The sequence below is a fragment of the Nannobrachium achirus genome (assembly GCF_963921795.1).
Source record: "Nannobrachium achirus genome assembly, chromosome: 14".
NCBI classification, from domain to species: Eukaryota; Metazoa; Chordata; class Actinopteri; order Myctophiformes; family Myctophidae; genus Nannobrachium; species Nannobrachium achirus.
The window spans coordinates 21562576-21583339 of NC_137821.1; the positions used below are offsets into that span (position 1 = coordinate 21562576).

At 39.6% G+C, this 20764-nt stretch overlaps 3 protein-coding genes across 3 annotated transcripts in view; all 3 read right to left on the minus strand.

Annotated features, from left to right (window-relative positions):
• Positions 1-28: 28 nt before the first annotated feature.
• Positions 29-8880, minus strand: LOC308297898 (E3 ubiquitin-protein ligase TRIM47-like; the record flags this gene model as incomplete). Its single annotated transcript, XM_080741462.1, has 8 exons — positions 29-33; positions 3112-3264; positions 3425-3484; positions 3793-3952; positions 5815-6048; positions 6390-6485; positions 6955-7329; positions 8644-8880. The coding sequence occupies 8 exons, from the start codon at positions 8878-8880 to the stop codon at positions 29-31; spliced, it is 1320 nt and encodes a 439-aa protein (XP_080597588.1).
• Positions 8881-11364: 2484 nt separating this feature from the next.
• LOC308297899 (E3 ubiquitin/ISG15 ligase TRIM25-like) lies at positions 11365-16958 on the minus strand. The gene is made up of 7 exons (XM_080741463.1): positions 16653-16958; positions 14663-15037; positions 14242-14337; positions 13392-13625; positions 12474-12633; positions 12258-12317; positions 11365-12098 (listed from the first exon to the last, which is right to left on the minus strand). Exons 1-7 carry the CDS (start codon positions 16890-16892, stop codon positions 11584-11586), a joined length of 1680 nt encoding a protein of 559 aa, XP_080597589.1. The 5' UTR covers positions 16893-16958; the 3' UTR covers positions 11365-11583.
• A 3188-nt stretch (positions 16959-20146) lies between these two features.
• LOC308297900 (E3 ubiquitin/ISG15 ligase TRIM25-like) overlaps positions 20147-20764 on the minus strand; it is a gene marked incomplete at its 5' end in the record, with an annotated part of 26152 nt that continues 25534 nt past the window's right edge. The window contains one exon of the mRNA XM_080741464.1: positions 20147-20764. This exon is cut by the window's right edge and continues 26 nt beyond it. Within this exon, the coding sequence (XP_080597590.1) occupies positions 20276-20764 (489 nt within the window). The 3' untranslated portion in view covers positions 20147-20275.

Below are 20764 nucleotides of genomic sequence, written 5' to 3' on the forward strand. Positions count from 1 at the left end.
ACTGAGAGAAAACACATAACACTTTGGTTTACTCTGAAGAGAGATTGAGAGAAAACACAAAAGCTCTTGAGTTTCGTTTCTTCAGAAGCAAACTGGGAGAGGCAGAGTGTGGGACTTCCTGATTGTTTGCAGAGGCAGTGGATTTAAAGAGACAGTGAATGTGCAGCACAAACATGTTCAGCTTTTGGGTTGAACGTTGGACTCCCTGCCTCACACATGCAGAATGTCCCCGTTTCAAGTTTTCAAATTTATACAAATATTGTTTAAGAACCTACTATGTTCATCATAGTTATCGGTATCAGTTAAAACTAATATTTTTATAGGGTTTGAAGTTATATTTTACAGTCTATGGTTTGAAGAAGAAAATACCATGACATTTTATTTTTTTATTTTTACATTTTTTTGAAAAATAATATTATAATCCCCCCAATATATACAATATAGGCTACTGATGGCTCACCAGTGGATCCTGTTTGTGACTTTGTAATGGCCAGACTGAAAACTGCTGTCTGGATGCCATCCAGTGTCCATCAGCAGACACTACATCTGTCTCTTAGGATATGTCAAATGTTCTAGATCAGGGGTCTTCAACATTTTCAGGCCAAGGACCCCTTAGTTGAGAGAGATGAAGCAGGGACCCCCACAACCTCTTCATAGATTCCATATAGTGTCATTTGACGATGATTGTGGTGTCGTTTGACACCACAAATCATCAATATATTCTGGATTCATGTCAATTTGTGTTTTCAGATATTTAACCACTTAACCGTCAATACTTAATAAACTTGACCTTTTCACTCTTTTCCCCCTTAACACCAAACCTCTTTGCCAATAATAGGCGATCTACAAGCTCACAACTCCTCGCAGCGTGAACACCAAACCTCTTTGCCAATAATAGGCGATCTACAAGCTCACAACTCCTCGCAGCGTGAGGCGTTGTGAGCTTGTAGATCTATTTTTGAGAAAGTGGTTAATATAAAAAGAGAGAAAAAAAGTTTCTATCACACAAAAGATTTGGAGGACCCCCTGTAATAACTCTGAGGGGTCCCGGATCCCCTGTTGAAGACCCTTGTTCTAGATATTAAATGTTTTCACACTGAAGATTTTAATTAATGGATACACTAACTGTCTTTTGATTTTTCTTTTCTTCTCATATTTATTGGGATTTATGTTCACAAACGTGTAATTCTGTTAATGTGTGTGCGTCGATACAAAGCAATGTAAGTTTGTCTGAAAGAAGCCTCATCAGTAAAAGTTCCACCTGAAAGAGTGGTTGTGTGTTCTCACTGGTTTTTAAATTACTATTATTCAAATGTGAAAATTGTCTCAATGAATATACAAGATAGAAAGATGTATGCAGTATGACACAGAAATGGATTCTATGTCAAGAAAATCATCTCATAGGATGAACTGAGAAATGTTTGGAAGAAGACATATTAGAGTAATAGCCATTAGCGTTTGATCTGCCTTCAGGCCAACCTTCCAATATGGATTGGAAGGATGGATTGGAATATGAAAAGTCTGAAAGACCCGCTTCGTTTGACAATAGAATTTTTCATCAAGCCAAAGGTGCCAAAGATTAGCTGTTTACAGAAAGGACACACGGAAGGAAGCACAGGGTGCAAAACATAGTCTCAGCCAAGCCTTCAGGCTGGCGGAGACATTGCCCGCCAATCATTTCACTTTTCTGAAACTAATTATTCAGGAATCGGCCAGACCACAGAAAATCCATACACACATAACATTTAATTATTATGGTTCATGATATTATTGTCCATGGAACAATGTATTATAGACAAAACATTGTCACACATGATAGCTAAATAGTGGGGGGACATTCAGGCCCTCCTGGTACCTATGCTGAGATTATAATAAACCCCTCCCAGACTGTTTTAACATCTATCTTCACATCCTGTATAAAACACCATCTAAACATGGAGATAACTTTCACAGAAAGAGTAACATTCTTCAAAATCAGAATCCACCAGAGGTTGCAGCCACAGTGCTCAGGTTATTTATTATTATTTTTTATTTTTTTGTTTCACAAGTCAGTGTAAATGACGTAAAGTTAATGAAGAAAAAATATTACCTGATTGAACTGGGGAGGCATTACATTTACAGTTTGACTTCATAAATATTGTGAAATTAGCTGATACATGCTCCGCAACCCCTCACAACTCTTTCTCTGGCAATATTTGACAATAATATGTTTGACCATTTTATATAATGTCTGTTTACTTTTGACACAGTAAGTGTCTTATTGTTTCTTTGATGCATTCAAAAGGTATTAAAAGTCATTAAATTGCAACTTTAGAAATGTGCAGATACTCTATTGTTGTTTAATGTTGAGTGAGAAAACAATGTTGCAAACTTGCACATTAAGCATAACATATCGCCCCCCTGCCCCCACCCCCAAGAAAACAAAACAAAACAGACGTGTGTGTGTGTGTGTGTGTGTGTGTGTGTGTGTGTGTGTGTGTGTGTGTGTGTGTGTGTGTGTGTGTGTGTGTGTGTGTGTGTGTGTGTGTGTGTGTGTGTGTGTCACAATGACAAATGGCTCTGTAGTAATATAAGACAACATGGTATACTGTATAATGATTGTCAGCAGCAGGCTTATTAAAGAAATGCAATAAGCAGAATACAATCAATCGATTCATTGATCATGATGGTGGTATACACATCATTCTTACACATGCTTTATCTCTAATCAAATGAAGAAAACTGAGGATCATCAGTATTCTTAACATGTCTACCATGTCTTACACAGCTCTGCTGTATCTCCAAAATGACCAAACCTTATCCCTGGATAGAGAGGTTGTGTGAACGTGGTTTGAACTGTGTGGAGGAGGGTCATTGTGTCAGAAACACCATAGAAAGACACAGTACCTGCCTTGTGGTCCAGGTACACCCCCACTCTGGAGGAACGAGGTCCTGACACTTTAGTCTCAACATTGTTGTGTCTGTAATAGTAGTTGATAACATCGTATCGTAAACACCAGGATTTATCATCGTCTCCAAAGGCTTTTTTTCTGCTGATGTCTTTATAACAGACTGCTATATAAACCCCTCTACCACTCCACTCTACTTCCCAGTAAAAACGTTCAGACAGACCCTCTGTACATAACACCTGAGGGTAAGTAGTAAATCTCCCTGCATGATGAGGGTAAGGTTGTTGTTGTTGTGTTAAAGTCACTTTCCTCTTCTCCTCTGACAGGGAGAGACGATTCTCTATTGTGTTCATGTCCAGAGACAGAGGATAGGAATCTGTAAGACCACACAACAAAAGAAAATTCAAACCTCATGACCTCTTATTGTGTTTATATTTACTGTGTCAGATGAAATTCATTAGAGCTTTAAATAACAACCAATAACAACAATCAGATTGAAACTTCAACATTCAGAACGTGCTTCAACATGTACTCACATTGTAAAAAGTCCTTTCTGGTCTGAGGCTCCGCTGGATGTAAAACATCAACTGCACACACTGGAGACACAAGAACACAGTAAAGGACTGGGTTACAAATTTCATCCAATCAGAGAAGAGAACTACTCCAGATCAATTATAAAAACAAAATAATAAGTATAATAATAATAATAATAAATGATAAATGGTGCACTTATATACTGTATCGGTTGACATGAAACACAGATCACACAGGTCATACTAATTTACTGTCGCCCATACTACATACTACAGAGTATAGGCTTTAGTAGCCTTCCCAGACATACACCTATACAAATTCCATTCAACTCTTAGAAATGTAGACTACTGTAAATACATTTAAATCTCACCTCTCTTTGATATCTCTGGCCAAGTTGTCTTCAGGTTGTTGTCTAGTTGGTCTCTCAGACCAGACACCACATCAATCACATCTGTGAAGGACCTCTGAGGACAGATGACCACACTGGGTGAGACTGGAGTTCCACTGGAACTGGAGAGAGACTGGAAACTCTGGAGAGAGACAAGCAGAGAGACAAGTAAACTAGTTTAGACAGGAAGAACATTATACTGTAGCAAGAGATCATTAGATTAGTACATTGATCACAATCGCACACACACACACACACACACACACACACACACACACACACACACACACACACACACACACACACACACACACACACACACACACACACACACACACACACACACACACACACACACACACACACGCATTTATACTTTGTTTTACGACGGTGTTGCACAGCGAACATAACAGATCTACATGCCCATCACCTCCGCTATGCATTGTGGACTTGTAGATCTAATGTTAATAATATTGAATTGATTTGAATTGAATTGGATTGCTCTTTAATTCTCATTAAAAATATTGTGATTTGAATATCATATCAATACAAAATGTATTTCTGTTCCAAAAATTGCCCGAAAATTGCACAGGGTCGATAATTAATAATTTTATACTTTCAAAATATCTATACTATAATTTTCCGAATGTCTGTCTGAGTGAGTGAGTGAGTGTCTGTCACAGCGTTTCTCCTCAGTGGCTGGAGCAATTGATCTGAAATCGCATCACCATTAACATATGAACACACCTGACATAACTGTGAAGCCCGTTTGTCACTTTCACAAATCATATGCTGTATATTAGCATTTTTATGGTGTATCTACTATCTATTCTGCATCTAGCATGAGGCCTATCTATTCTGCATCTAGCATGGGGCAACATGTTTTACCAGCTCTGTGTGTGTGTGTGTGTGTGTGTGTGTGTGTGTGTGTGTGTGTGTGTGTGTGTGTGTGTGTGTGTGTGTGTGTGTGTGTGTGTGTGTGTGTGTGTGTGTGTGTGTAGGCAGGGGTGGGGGGGGTGTTGTCTGGCCCTGTTACAGATGTTGTCCAAAAATCATGCAGATCGGTACACAGTATCTCTGTAGCCATTAAATGAAACGGGTATTTCTTACATTGATGCTCCTACATATTATCATGCAAGCACCAGAAAGTTACTTTCCATCCCTCATATACTGTGTGCACACTAGTGCACACCCCATAACCCACTTACTGCACATCATTTCGGAGCTCATATCTTTGAACGGGTAAGGACTAGTTTTACAAATTGTGCAATTAGCCCACAATTCATATTTTTTGGGGGGAAGTGGGACAATTATGAATATGACAATTGAGTACCTGAGACGAATAACAGTCTAAGTCTGTATTTACATGTTTTGGATAAAGACGTTTTCTTTTTATTTACCAGACTGTAAACCACAAACTAGAAGTTTTTAATTTCTTAAAGTCTTAATGTACTCCCCCCTCATTTTGTTGAGTTAGACTTTTTTACTTAACTTATATATTAGGAATTATAAGACATAATACTTATAGAAAGTGGAAAAACAGTATAGCAGCAGTTTGTGGAACAACAGTCTAAATCCGTGCAAGCAATATTCAGCAAACAAAGGGAGCAGATAACATTAAAACCGACAATTAAACAAAATGAGGGGGGATTGCATTAACAATTTAACAGATTAAAAATGACTAGTTTGTGGTTTACAGTCTGGTAAATCCAAAAATATATATATTCAAAACAATTCAAATATGGACTTATACTGTTATTCGTCTCAGGTACTATGAAAAATAGTTGTGATTATCTCAAATAATTGTGATAATTTTGACAGGCCTAATATTTCCATTGTTATTCTGGTCCTTACATAATGTATACTAGAACTATATTAGTATTAGTAACTACCAGCATTAATAATGTTATGTCATATGATATAATGCCATATAATGTAATAGAATAATATGAAGCCGACTTCTAAATTAGTCAAAACCAAACAGTAAAATGCCATGAGTGGAACCTGAATGAAAGTGATGCTGTCATCAGTGTTGGACAGCTCCTCCAGGTCAGCATGTCTCCTCTCCAGCTGCTCCATGTGCTCCTCCAGCTGCCTCAGGAGAGCCTCAGTCTGAGCCACTGCAGTCTGCTGCTGATCTCTGATCACTTCTTTAAGCTCACTGCGTCTTCTCTCAATGGAGACCATCATCTCACTGAAGATCCTGTCACTGGCCTCCACTGCTGCTTCTGCAGAGCTCTGCTTCACACACACACACACACACACACACACACACACACACACACACACACACACACACACACACACACACACACACACACACACACACACACACACACACACACACACACACACACACACACACACACACACACACACACACACGTTGTTGGCACAAAATATTGTCAAATTGGGGTCTGCAGCTAAGTAATATGGGGTCCTTGGCAAAACTGTTTGTGGAACACTGCTTTAGTGCTTCTGATGTCACAAGGCACTGTCTCATCCATATAGCATAACCATTTCCTCCGTTTTCCACAGTAAACGAAGGAACAAGAACCATTATCATAATATCAGCTCACGTTCAGGGTCTCCATGATCTGTCTCAGGTCTTTCAGCTCCTTCTTTGTCTCCTGGATCTGCTGCTGGACTTTATCCTGAATTGTCCCCAGCTGTTTCTGCAAGACACGGGAAGAGAGACAGTCGGGATACCAATTCTATCCAATCAGGAGAGAGCGAACTCATACTGGATACAGGGTAAAAACAATTAGTTTGGATCCACACATCACCCATTTAGACCTGGAACATCTTTATGTCATACATTTCAAGTCGGGAACACCTCTGTGTTTAGTTGTTGCTACAGTATATACAATATATAGCAACATTATTATGTTATTTGAATAACATTTTTAAGTTTTTCAGGATTTAGAATGCGTTCGGAGAACAGCCCTCAGGTCTAAATCAACTGTGTAACTTCATGAAACGTTATCAAACGTTATCAATCGCCTCTGTTTTTTATTGGGTCCAAAAGGAGTGCACTGACATCTATTGTTTTGTGCTTTTAATGTCTCTGGCATAGTTTTCTATTTCTGCTTCTAACTTTAAAAAAGATCTCTCTCATATGTCTTCAAGTGATCGTTGTCCTACCTGTTTCTCTGCCTTCTCTGCAGTAGCTGACACCGTGTCATGGCCCTTGTGTTCATCCATGATGCACAGAAGGCAGATACACTGGCGGTCTGTGCGACAGAACACCTCCAGCAGCTTGTCATGACTGGAGCACATCTTCTCCTGCAGTTTGTTGGTGGCTGGGACCAGCTTGTGCTTCTGCAACGCAGGAGCATTGTAGTGGGGCTGGAGGTGAGTCTCACAGTAAGAGGCCAGACACGCCAGACAAGACATGAGAGCTTTGCGACGTCTGGCTCCAGTGCATAAATCACAGGCCACGTCTTCTGGTCCGGCGTAGAGCTGAGCAGCGGAGGCAGGAGACTGCTGACCTCCTGTAATGCTCAGCTTCATCACAACCTGGAAGTAAAAAGAAGAAGAGGAGGGGAGGTCACTCACTGAGGACAAATACAACACGGTCATTGTGAGGTTCATGGTGATAAACACAGTGAGAAATTACAGTAATTACATTAAGATCATCTAGTTCATCTAGTAAGATCATTGTCTAAAGTCTAAACACTGGTTCTGAACGTTTGCACTGAATAGTTGATTTGTGTTACATTTACAATGTAGAAGCATTTACACTCTGAACCACTAGCATCTGCTATTATGTATGCCAGGGGTCTTCAACAGGGGGTCCGCGACCCCTAGGGGGTCCGCGGAGGTACTGCAGGGGGTCCACGAAATTATTGCTTGAAAAAAAAAAAAAAAAAGATTTTCAAAAAATGTAATTTTTTTTTTTTTCACATTTATGTTAAAAAATAAATCATGATTCTATCCATTTTGAATAGTTTGAATACATGATTACTATGCAATTGACAGATTGTTGATATTATTGACATTGGTTCTCAGTTAATAAGTAGTATGTTTAGAAATGGTAGTGGTACGGCCCACCCTGCTCGCTGTAACTTTACATGTTTAAAATAAAAAATATGTCGTAGCCCCGACCCCCCCACCCTACGAGGTGGTAGGGGGTCCCTGCTCCATCTCCCCATCAGTTTGGGGGTCCCCGGCCTGAAAACGTTGAAGACCCCTGATGTATGCCAACAATAATGACATGCCAAGAATAGGGATGCCAGAGTTTAATGATTAACCACAAAGTCAAAGATCAGAGTAATTATCATAGTCACCAAAATGACTGTAGACAGTAAGATACCATCACAAGTGGTTCTCATGTCAAGGATCCCCAAATTCATACTGTATACTGTATATATTCCACTATATATTCCGCTATCCAAAATATTTTGTGCCATACTAGATTTATGTAGTTAAAATGTTTCAATATTGTGTTGCGGCACATTGCTTAAAATAAGCCTGGATTTCCGAGGCTATGAGCTCTTAGATCGGCAATTTTCAAATAGTTAATAGAGTATACGGTTACAGTGGTTAAAGAGACTGTGATGCTCTATTTACACATTTTGTTGGGGACCCCCTGGAACCCCCTATTGGAGCCCTGAGGGTCCCCTGACCCTACTTTGAGAACCGCTGGTGTAACATGTCTAACATTATCTAAGTAACATTGTATTTGTATTTGTACAGTATTAACAACATACATAACATAACGTGAACAAGTAACCAACATATTATATTGTATTATTTATCAAAATAGGCAACAAATCGTTTTCTGTAGCAGAACATGTTAATGTGTAGTTGTAACTTGTAAAGTGGTCTCACCTCAGCCAGCAAGTTGTTCTTCCTCAGAACAGGTCTGGGACTGAAGCTCTCTCTGCACTGGGGACAGCTGTAGACTCCAGTCTCCTCATTCTGGTCCCAGTAACCCTCAATACAGCTTCCACAGTAACTGTGTCCACAGTGTAGAGTCACTGGTTCCTTTAGAAGCTCCAGGCAGACAGGACAGCAGAACTGATCCTGGTCCAGATCACATCCCTGCTGTTGTTGTTTTTGTGCCATTTTACTGACAATCACACTCACACTGAGAGAAAACACATAACACTTTGGTTTACTCTGAAGAGAGATTGAGAGAAAACACAAAAGCTCTGAGTTTCGTTTCTTCAGAAGCAAAATGGGAGAGGCAGAGTGTGGGACTTCCTGATTGTTTGCAGAAGGCAGTGGATTTAAAGAGACAGTAAATGTGCAGCACAAACATGTTCAGCTTTTGGTTGAACGTTGGACTCCCTGTCTCACACATGCAGAATGTCCCCGTTTCAAGTTTTCAAATTTATACAAATATTGTTTAAGAACCTACTATGTTCATCATAGTTATCGGTATCAGTTAAAACTAATATTTTTATAGGGTTTGAAGTTATATTTTACAGTCTATGGTTTGAAGAAGAAAATACCATGACATTTTAATTTTTTATTTTTACATTTTTTAGAAAAATAATATTATAATCCCCCAATATATACAATATAGGCTACTGATGGCTCACCAGTGGATCCTGTTTGTGACTTTGTAATGGCCAGACTGAAAACTGCTGTCTGGATGCCATCTAGTGTCCATCAGCAGACACTACATCTGTCTCTTAGGATATGTAAAATGTGTTCTAGATCAGGGGTCTTCAACATTTTCAGAACAAGGACCCCTTAGTTGAGAGAGATGAAGCAGGGACCCCCACAACCTCTTCATAGATTCCATATAGTGTCATCGTCTGACACCACAATCATCAATATATTCTGGATTCATGTCAATTTGTGTTTTCAGATATTTAACCACTTAACCGTCAATACTTAATAAACTTGACCTTTTCACTCTTTTTCCCCTTAACACCAAACCTCTTTGCCAATAATAGGCGATCTACAAGCTCACAACTCCTCGCAGCGTGAGGCGTTGTGAGCTTGTAGATCTGCTATTTTTGAGAAAGTGGTTAATATAAAAAGGGAGAAAAAAAGTTTCTATCACACAAAAGATTTAGAGGACCCCCTGTAATAACTCTGAGGGGTCCCGGATCCCCTGTTGAAGACCCTTGTTCTAGATATTAAATGTTTTCACACTGAATATTTTAATTAATGGATACACTGACTGTCTTTTGATTTTTCTTTTCTTCTCATATTTATTGGGATTTATGTTCACAAACGTGTAATTCTGTTAATGTGTGTGCGTTGATACAAAGCAATGTAAGTTTGTCTGAAAGAAGCCTCATCAGTAAAAGTTCCACCTGAAAGAGTGGTTGTGTGTTCTCACTGGTTTTTAAATTACTATTATTCAAATGTGAAAATTGTCTCAATGAATATACAAGATAGAAAGATGTATGCAGTATGACACAGAAATGGATTCTATGTCAAGAAAATCATCTCATAGGATGAACTGAGAAATGTTTGGAAGAAGACACATATTAGAGTAATAGCCATTAGCGTTTGATCTGCCTTCAGGCCAACCTTCCAATAGTTCATGATTTGAGGTATTTTGTTCAAAACGGAGCACTACTGCAGACTTTGAAAGCCAATCTTAGCCAATTCAGGATGGATTGGAATATGAAAAGTCTGAAAGACCCGGTTCGTTTGACAATAGTATTTTTTATCAAGCCAAAGGTGCCAAAGATTAGCTGTTTACAGAAAGGACACACGGAAGGACGCACAGGGTGCAAAACAGTCTCAGCCAAGCCTTCAGGCTGGCGGAGAAATTTCCCGCCAATCATTTCACTTTTCTGAAACTAATTATTCAGGAATCGCCAGACCACAGAAAATCCATAGACACTTAACATTTAATTATTATGGTTCATGATATTATTGTCCATGGAACAATGTAGCATAGACAAAACATTGTCACACATGATAGCTAAATAGTGGGGGGACATTCAGGCCCTCCTGGTACCTATGCTGAGATTCTAATAAACCCCTCTCAGACTGTTTTAACATCTATCTTCACATCCTGTATAAAACATCATCTAAACATGGAGATAACTTTCACAGAAAGAGTAACATTCTTCAAAATCAGACTCCACCAGAGGTTGCAGCCACAGTGCTCAGGTTATTTATTATTATTATTATTATTTTTCACAAGTCAGTGTAAATGACGTAAAGTTAATGAAAAAAAAAATATTACCTGATTGAACTGGGGAGGCATTACATTTACAGTTTGACTTCATAAATATTGTGAAATTAGCTGATACATGCTCACAACCCCTCACAACTCTTTCTCTGGCAATATTTGACAATATGTTTGACCATTTTATATAATGTCTGTTTACTTTTGACACAGTAAGTGTCTTATTGTTTCTTTGATGCATTCAAAAGGTCTTAAAAGTCCTTAAATTGCAACTTTAGAAATGTGTAGATACTCTATTGTTGTTTAATGTTGAGTGAGAAAACAATGTTGCACACATTAAGATTACATATCGCCCCCCTGCCCCCACCCCCAAGAAAACAAAACAAAACAGACGTGTGTGTGTGTGTGTGTGTGTGTGTGTGTGTGTGTGTGTGTGTGTGTGTGTGTGTGTGTGTGTGTGTGTGTGTGTGTGTGTGTGTGTGTGTGAGACAATGATAAATGGCTCTGTAGTAATATAAGACAAGCAGCAGGCTTATTAAAGAAATGCAATAAGCAGAATACAATCAATCGATTCATTGATCATGATGGTGGTATACACATCATTCTTACACATGCTTTATCTCTAATCAAATGAAAAAAACTGAGGATCATCAGTATTCTTAACATGTCTACCATGTCTTACAAAGCTCTGCTGTATCTCCAAAATAACGAAGCCATATCCCTGGATAGAGAGGTTGTGTGAACGTGATTTGAACTGTGTGGAGGAGGGTCATTGTGTCAGAAACACCATAGAAGGACAGAGTACCTGCCTTGTGGTCCAGGTACACCCCCACTCTGGAGGAACGAGGTCCTGACACTTTAGTCTCAACATTGTTGTGTCTGAAACAGTAGTTTGTACCATCGTATAGTAAACACCAGGATTTATCATCGTCTCCAAAGCGTTTTTTTCTGCTGATGTCTTTATAACAAACTGCAATATTAACCCCTTGACCACTCCACTCTACTTCCCAGTAAAAACGTTCAGACAGACCCTCTGTACACAACACCTTAGGGGATGTAGTAAATCTCTCTGCATGATCAGGGTAAGGTTGTTTTTGTTGCGTTAAAGTCACCTTCCTCTTCTCCTCTGACAGGGAGAGACGTTTCTCTATTGTATTCATGTCCAGAGACAGAGGATAGGAATCTGTGAGACCACACGACAAAAGAAAATTCAAACCTCATGTACCTTATTGTGTTTATATTTACTGTCTCAGATGAAATTCATTAGAGCTTTAAATAACAATCAATAACAACAATCAGATTGAAACTTCAATGTACAGAACCTGCATCAACATGGACTCACATCGTAAAAAGTCCTTTCTGGTCTGAGGCTCTGCTGGATGTAAAACATCAACTGCACACACTGGAGACACAAGAACACAGTAAAGGACTGGGTTACAAATTTCATCCAATCAGAGAAGAGAACTCCTCCAGATCAATTATAAAAACAACATACACCTATACAAATTCCATTCAACTTTTAGAAATGTAGACTACTGTAAATACATTTAAATCTCACCTCTCCTTGATATCTCTGGCCAAGTTGTCTTCAGGATGTTGTCTAGTTGGTCTCTCAGACCAGACACCACATCAATCACAACTGTGAAGGACCTCAGAGGACAGCTGACCACACTGGGTGAGACTGGAGATCCACTGGAACTGGAGAGAGACTGGAAACTCTGGAGAGAGACAAGCAGAGAGACAAGTTAACCACTTTAGACAGGAAGAACATTATACTGTAGCAAGAGATCATAAGATTAGTACATTGATCACACACACACACACACACACACACACACACACACACACACACACACACACACACACACACACACACACACACACACACACACGCGCGCGCATTTATACTTTGTTTTACGACGGTGTTGCACAGCGAACAAACAGATCTACATGCCCATCACCTCCGCTATGCATTGTGGACTTGTAGATCTAATGTTAATAATATTGAATTGATTTGAATTGAATGAATTGGATTGCTCTTTAATTCTCATTAAAAATATTATGATTTGAATATCATATCAATACAAAATGTATTTATGTTCCAAAAATTGCACAAAAATTGCACAGGGCCGATAATGAATAATTTTATACTTTCAAAATATTTTACAAATTGTGCAATTAGCCCACAATATTTTTCGCGGGGAAGTGGGACAATTATGAATATGACAATTATGAAAAATAGTTGTGATTATTGTAATCGTTTTGACAGGCCTAATATTTCCATTGTTATTCTGGTCTGTACATAATGTATACTAGAACTATATTAGTATTAGTAACTACCATGACATGACATAACATGTCATATTATATGACATGTTATGTCACATAATATAATGCCATATAATGGAATGGAATGAAATATGAAGCCGACTTCTAAATGAGTCAAAACCAAACAGTAAAATGCTATGAGTGGAACCTGAATGAAAGTGATGCTGTCATCAGTGTTGGACAGCTCCTCCAGGTCAGCATGTCTCCTCTCCAGCTGCTCCATGTGCTCCTCCAGCTGCCTCAGGAGAGCCTCAGTCTGAGCCACTGCAGTCTGCTGCTGATCTCTGATCACTTCTTTAAGCTCACTGCGTCTTCTCTCAATGGAGACCATCATCTCACTGAAGATCCTGTCACTGGCCTCCACTGCTGCTTCTGCAGAGCTCTGCTTCACACACACACACGCACGCACGCACGCACGCACGCACGCACACACACACACAAAAAGTTCAACTGGTTGAGCTTGTTGTTCAACCAGTTTATAGATATCACACACACTAGCCACTATGTACATAAAACAATGGTTTAAAAAAATCCCAAATACTATATGAACAAACATGGATACATCTTAATTCAATCTAATTCAATTTAAGTCTTACATATTTTGCTGTTTTACATATTTGACTTGTTAGCAAGTAGTTTATTTATTTATATATCTTTGGGTTTGTTTTTCTGTATTTTGTTATGTTTGTGTGGTGGTGTTTTTTTATGTGTGGGGGACATGATTAATTTCACTTTCATGAAATATGAAAAGACATACATTGTCCATTGGGTCCTCCTCGGGGTTCCAGGGGGTCCCCAGCAAAATTTGTTAATATAGCATAAAAAACAACCATAATCCTAGAGTATATACAGTACATCAGCTATTTGGAAGAAAGTTCACAACACATCGCGAACACAAATGTTATATGTGGGTTGCTGGAACAAAAATATTCACCCCATTCTTTCCTCTATCCACAGTAAACATAAGAACAAGAACCATGATCATAATATCAGCTCACGTTCAGGGTCTCCATGACCTGTCTCAGGTCTTTCAGCTCCTTCTTTGTCTCCTGGATCTGCTGCTGGACTTTCTCCTGAATTGTCCCCAGCTGTTTCTGCAAGAAACAGGAAGATAGACTGTTTGGCTTGTAAACAAAGCACATTTTCAAGTCGGGACTCAGGATACCAATTATATCCAATCAGGAGAGAGAGAACTCATAGAGGATACAAGATAAAGTGAAATTGGATACAGTTCAGTTTGGATCCACACATCATCTTAAAACAACGTAACTTCCTCAAAATACACTTTTGCAGAGGCAAGATTAAGGGACATGAAATATTTTTCACTGGGTCCAAAATGAGTGTACTGCATCCTTTAATTAATACCTTTTATTTAGGATGGACAGCCACTTCTTCAGGCTGGAGGGATCATGATCCTACCTGTTTCTCTGCCTTCTCTGCAGCAGCTGACACCGTGTCATGGCCCTTGTGTTCATCCATGGTGCACAGAAGGCAGATACACTGATGGTCTGTGCGACAGAACACCTCCAGCAGCTTGTCATGACTGGAGCACATCTTCTCCTGCAGTTTGTTGGTGGCTGGGACCAGCTTGTGCTTCTGAAATGCAGGAGCATTGTAGTGGGGCTGGAGGTGAGTCTCACAGTAAGAGACCAGACACACCAGACAAGACATGAGAGCTTTGCGACTTCTTGCTCCAGTGCAGGAATCACAGGCCACGTCTTCTGGACCGGCGTAGAGCTGAGCAGCGGAGGCAGGAGACCTCTGACCTCCTGTAATGCTCAGCTTAATCACAAGCTGTTAATAAAGAGAAGAGGAGGGGAGGTCACTCACTGATGACAAATACAACAGTCATTGTGAAGTTCATGGAGTTAAATGACAGGTAAGTTCATCTAAGATCATAAAAATGGTAAATGGTAAATGGTGCATTTATATAGCACTTTTATCCAAAGCACTTTACAATGTGCATTACATTCACCCATTCACACACACATTCATACACCGGTGGAGGTGGAAACCATGCAAGGCACCAACCAGCTCACCGGGAGCAACTTGGGGTTCAGTGTCTTGCCCAAGGACACTTCGACATGTAGACAGGTGAAGCTGGGATTTGAATCGCTGACCCATGGATCATTGGCCAACCCACTCTACCTCCTGAGCTACAGCCGATCATTTTAACATTATCTGAAAACTGTGGTTCTGAACAATTGCACTGAATAAAGTTTGCAGTGCACTAGTATCTGCTATTATGTATGCCAACAATAAATGACATGCCAACTTAAGACAGTCCCTGCCGGTCAACTGCCTGATCAACAATTTAACTAGGGGGTTCCCTGCCGATCAACTTTGGTCAACTTTTATATAAAAAGTAATTTTTTAGATATTTCTTTGCGGAAAAAACTCCCATGGACTATAAGGAAAACGCAGATTTTGCTGGCAGGAGCTGGATTATTTATGCATTTACTCTGGCAGTGAATGAGTTTTAAGAATAGAAAGAAGAAGAAAGAAGAAATGCTAGGGTTTAATGGTTAACCAGTGACTAATAGAGTCAAAGATCAGAGTAAATGACCCTAACAACAAAAGGACGCATAAGGTAAGTACTGTAGTAGACTGCAAAGAAGTTAAGATACCATCACACTAGCCCCAAATTGCAGTCTTGAACTTTGGAAGCGCTTGTCTTCAATAACGCAACATCCCGCTGCCTCCTGTAATATGTGCAATTTAAATTAGAACCAGGTGGTATACTGGACCACTGAGTGATTTCCCACGGGCGCTTCCAAAGTCCAACACTTAGAAAAAATGATCACCTGAACTGAATTCATACCATAACATGTCTACAGTGGATTTCTATGAAACAAACACTTTGCTGATAGAAAGAAGATAATTCAAGCTTTCCATAGAGCCGCAATGTTGGTGAGTTTGATGTCATTTAATACAATCTGATAGCAAAAAAAAACTGTTTTGATGCATTGGCTGCCTATTGCTACCCTAGATTCAACTGATTTAAAACAAATCTAGTGTTGTAATTTGCAGCTACCATCACACAAGTGGTTCTTAAAGTTTTCATGTCAAGGATCCCCCAAATGAAATGTGTTTGTCCACAGACCCCATCTGAAAATATTTTGTGCCATTGTTGTTAAAGAAAATATTGCATATTGTGTTGCGAAGCATTGTGAAGATTGTGAGCAACAATTTAACAATATAGCTGAGAACTGAGCACTTTGAGAACCACTCTTCTAACATGCTATCTAAATAACATTCTTAATTACACCGTTTGTCCACAATTACTATTATCAACATACATATATCATAATGTGAGTAACAAACATAGTATAACTACCATCTATCAAAATAGGCAACAAGGAGTTTTCTGTAGTTTAATGTGTGGTTGTAACTTGTAAGGTGATCTCACCTCAGCCAGCAAGTTGTTCTTCCTCAGAACAGGTCTGGGACTGAAGCTCTCTCTGCACTGGGGACAGCTGTAGACTCCAGTCTCCTCATTCTGGTCCCAGTAACCCTCAATACAGCTTCCACAGTAACTGTGTCCACAGTGTAGAGTCACTGGTTCCTTTAGAAGGTCCAGACAGACAGGACAGCACAACTGATCCTGGTCCAGATCACATACCTGCTGCTGCTGTTGTTTTTGTGCCATTTTACTGACAACCACACTCACACTGAGAGAAAACACAACAGCTCTGAGTTTCGTTTCTTCAGAAGAAAATTGGGAGAGGCAGAGTGTGGGACTTCCTGATTGTTTGCAGAAGGCAGCTGGTTTTAAAGAGACAGTACTGTAACGTGCAGCACAAACAAGTTCAGCTTTTGGTTGAACGTTGGACAGCTGGACTCCCTGTCTCACACACACAGTAGTGGAAAAAGTAGGCATTTCTTCAAGTAAAAGTATCAATACTGCAATAATGTAGAATTACTCTGTTACAAGTAAAGGTCCAGAATTCAAAATGTACTTGAGTGAAAGTACAAAAGTATCTGCATCAAAATGTATTTAGGCTATAGTACCAAAAGTAGAAAGTAGCCTACTCGTCTCATTAATGCAGAATGTCCCCATTTCAAGTTTTCAAATATCAAAATATATTTTTAGTCTACTTTAAGTTCATCGTAGTTATCGGTAACACAGTGAAAACTAATTTTTCAATGGTTTGAAGAAGAAAATGTGGGCCCACAATCACAGACTAAATTGTTGTGGTAGGAGACACCTCCACATATTTTGAATGAGTTGGTGTTTAAAACCTCTTAGTGTCAGTGACTTTGTAATGGCCAGACTGAAAACTGCTGTTTGGACGCCATCTAGTGTCCATCAGCAGAAGTCTGATGGATATTATATGGATGTAAAATGTTTTCTAGATTTTAAATGTTTTTACACTGTAGATTTTAATTAATGGATACACTGACTGTGTCTATTGATTAGTTTTTGTTTCATATTTATTGGGATTTATGTTCACAAATGTGTACATTTGTCAACGCGTGTGTTGATACAAAGCACTATCTAAGTCTGTCTGAAAGAAGCCTCATCAGTAAAAGTTCCACCTGAAACAGTGGTTATGTGTTCTCACTGTTTTTTAAATTGCTAATGTATTAAAATATGCAAATTGTCCCATTAAATATGCAAGATAGAAAGATGTATGCCGTATGAAGCAGAAATGGATTCTATGAAGAACATCAACTCATAATGAACTGAGAAATGTTTGGAAGAAGACATATTACCGTAGAGTAATAGACATTAGCTTTTGAATTGCCTTAAGGCCAACCTTCCAATAAGACCATTTTCAGTTCATGATTTGAGGCATTTTGTTCAAAATGGAGCAATACTGCAGACTTTGGAAGCCAATAGCCAATTCAGGATGGAATATGAAAAGTCTGAAAGACCCGCTTCGTGTGACTAGAAATACGGTGTACATTTTTGGGTGATGTTTCTACAAAATGGCAGTAGGAGTAAGCCTACTGTCTTTTTTTTTATCAAGTCAACAGCACCGAAGATTAGACAAAACATAGTCTCAGCTAAGCCTTCGGGCTGGCGGAGACATTGCCCGCCAATCATTTTAATTTTCTGAGACTAATTATTCCGGAATCCCCAGACCAGAAAATCCATACACACAACATTTATTTATTATGGTTCATGATATTATGGTCCATGGAACAATGTAGCATAGACAAAAAAAAGTCACACATGATAGCTTTGGATAGTGGGGGGACAATCAGGCCCTTCTGGCACCTATGCTGAGACACACCTCTCAGTCCTCAGACAGTTTTAACATTTATCTTCACATCCTGTATAAAACACCATCTAAACATGGAGACAACTTTCACAGAGAGACAGAAAGAGAAACATTCTTCAAAATCAGACTAAAACACTCCGCCAGAGGTTGCAGCCATAGTGCTCACATTTATTTAGAAAAAGACAAGTCAGCGTAAGAAGTTAACAGGAAAAATAAATGTGATTACCTGATGGTCACAGTCTTTTGTATGAATTGAAACATTTGTTCATTTTGCCAGATAAGTTGTGAGCTTGTAGATTGACTATGAAACAAATCACAGAAGCTTTTTTTTAACAATCCATGTTTTAACCCAATGAGTGCCCCGGGCCACAAGGTGCCGCTAGAGTGCCAGAAATATCTCTATAGGCCTTCGCTCTAGGTTCCGTCGACACTGCCCGTAGTGCCTTGGGATTTCACTCCAGCCACTGTTATGTATGGCGAGAGGAGGAAGTTAGCTAACACTTAGCCATTAGCGTCTTTATTTTTTAGAAGCCCGATCTAAAGCTATTTCAGTCGCAAAAAAAACGTTGTCTTTGGTCTGGGAACACAATTCAGAGAAAATCCTCTCTAAAGATGTGACTTTGTATTGGATTCGGCGGCGCGATGCGGCGGCGTTGCCCGATTACGGCCCATGGATGGCCGAGTCTCGGCCCCGGGCATGGATGGAAATTTAGACCGGGGCTTCGTTGAGGCCTCCGATTAATTAATTCATTTTATTAAATATCCCGGACTAGATCGGGATAGGCACTCCGGAATACGTCGCGCCTCCGACAGTATAGATTGAGTTTTTTGGGGGGGGCTCTAAACTTTATTTTAAACCATTTTCAATGGAATAAATCGTCGGACCATCTAGCATCACTCGTTGGAAAGCGTAGGACCACCCAGGACCACCCAGATCTCTACAAGCAGCTCAGGGTATGTAAAATAGCAAAAAAAATATTGCATTGGATTGAAAATATCCCACACTTGTTCGGGATAGGCACAAGAAGGGTTAAGTGAGCGTGCGTGCATGCGCCTGTGTGTGTGTGTGTGTGTGTGTGTGTGTGTGTGTGTGTGTGTGTGTGTGTGTGTGTGTGTGTGTGTGTGTTGGGGGGGGGGGGGACTTTTTTTATATAAGCCATTAAATCGAATTAGTTTGATTAATTGGTGCACCCCTTAAGAGTAAGACAGTAGTGTTTCTCAAACTTTTCAGGCTGCGACCCCCTAAACATTTATATATTTGAACATATATCAAAATTTGAACAAATATCAAATAGTGAAAATAGCCAATCTACATGCTCACAACTCCTTGCAAATATGTTTGAATTTTTTTTATAGTATAGTTTTTCTATGCATAGATTACTTTTGACACAGTAATGTGCAGATACTCTCCGTTTACGTGAGAGACGCGAGAAAACAGATCAACAGTTTGAGAACCACTGCGTTAAGTGTGTGTGTGTGTGTGTGTGTGTGTGTGTGTGTGTGTGTGTGTGTGTGTGTGTGTGTGTGTGTGTGTGTGTGTGTGTGTGTGTGTGTGTGTGTGTGTCAGAATGACAGAGGGCCCTGTAGCACAATGATCCTGTTTATAATGTCAAACAATAGTATCCATTCTTCAGACAGAGATTACCCTATAAGATAACAGGGTATACTGTATAATGATTGTCAGCAGCAGGCTTATGCAATGCAATAATCAGAACATAATCAATCGATTGATTGATATCTAGGAGGGAGAATCTATAATCAAATGGTGAAAACTGAGTATCGTCATCAGCATTCTTTAACATGTCTACCATGTCTTACACAGCTCTGCTGTATCTCCACAGTTATAAGACATTATCCCTGGATAGAGAGGTTGTGTGAACGTGGTTTGAACTGTGTGGAGGAGGGTCATTGTGTCAGAAACACCATAGAAGGACAGAGTACCTGCCTTGTGGTCCAGGTACACCCCCAATCTGGAGGAACGAGGCCCTGGCACTTCAGTGTTAGCACCGTTATGTCTGAAGTAGTAGGTGCCAATAGAGTACTGTAAACTCCAGCATTTAGCATCGAATCCAAAGTAGGCTTTTCTGTTGACATCTTTATAACAGACTGCCATGTTAACCAGTCCACCACTCCATTCTACTTCCCAGTAACAACGTTCAGACAGAGCCTCTGTACACAACACCTGAGGGTGCAGGGTAAATCTCTCTGCATGATCAGGGTAAGGTTGTACTTGTTGTGTTGAAGTCACCTTCCTCTTCTCCTCTGACAGGGAGAGACGTTTGCTTATTGTGTT

Bases quoted from the DNA above. Each gene is read 5' to 3' on its own strand.
- LOC308297899 (XM_080741463.1), bottom strand. From the start codon at position 16,892: ATGGCACAAAAACAACAGCAGCAGCAGGTATGTGATCTGGACCAGGAT. The intron at 12,634-13,391 runs GTTCCACTCATA...GTCTCTCTCCAG, and splicing joins ACAGCATCACTTTCATTCAG to AGTTTCCAGTCTCTCTCCAG. The intron at 12,099-12,257 runs GTGAGTCCATGT...GTGGTCTCACAG, and splicing joins CAGAAAGGACTTTTTACGAT to ATTCCTATCCTCTGTCTCTG.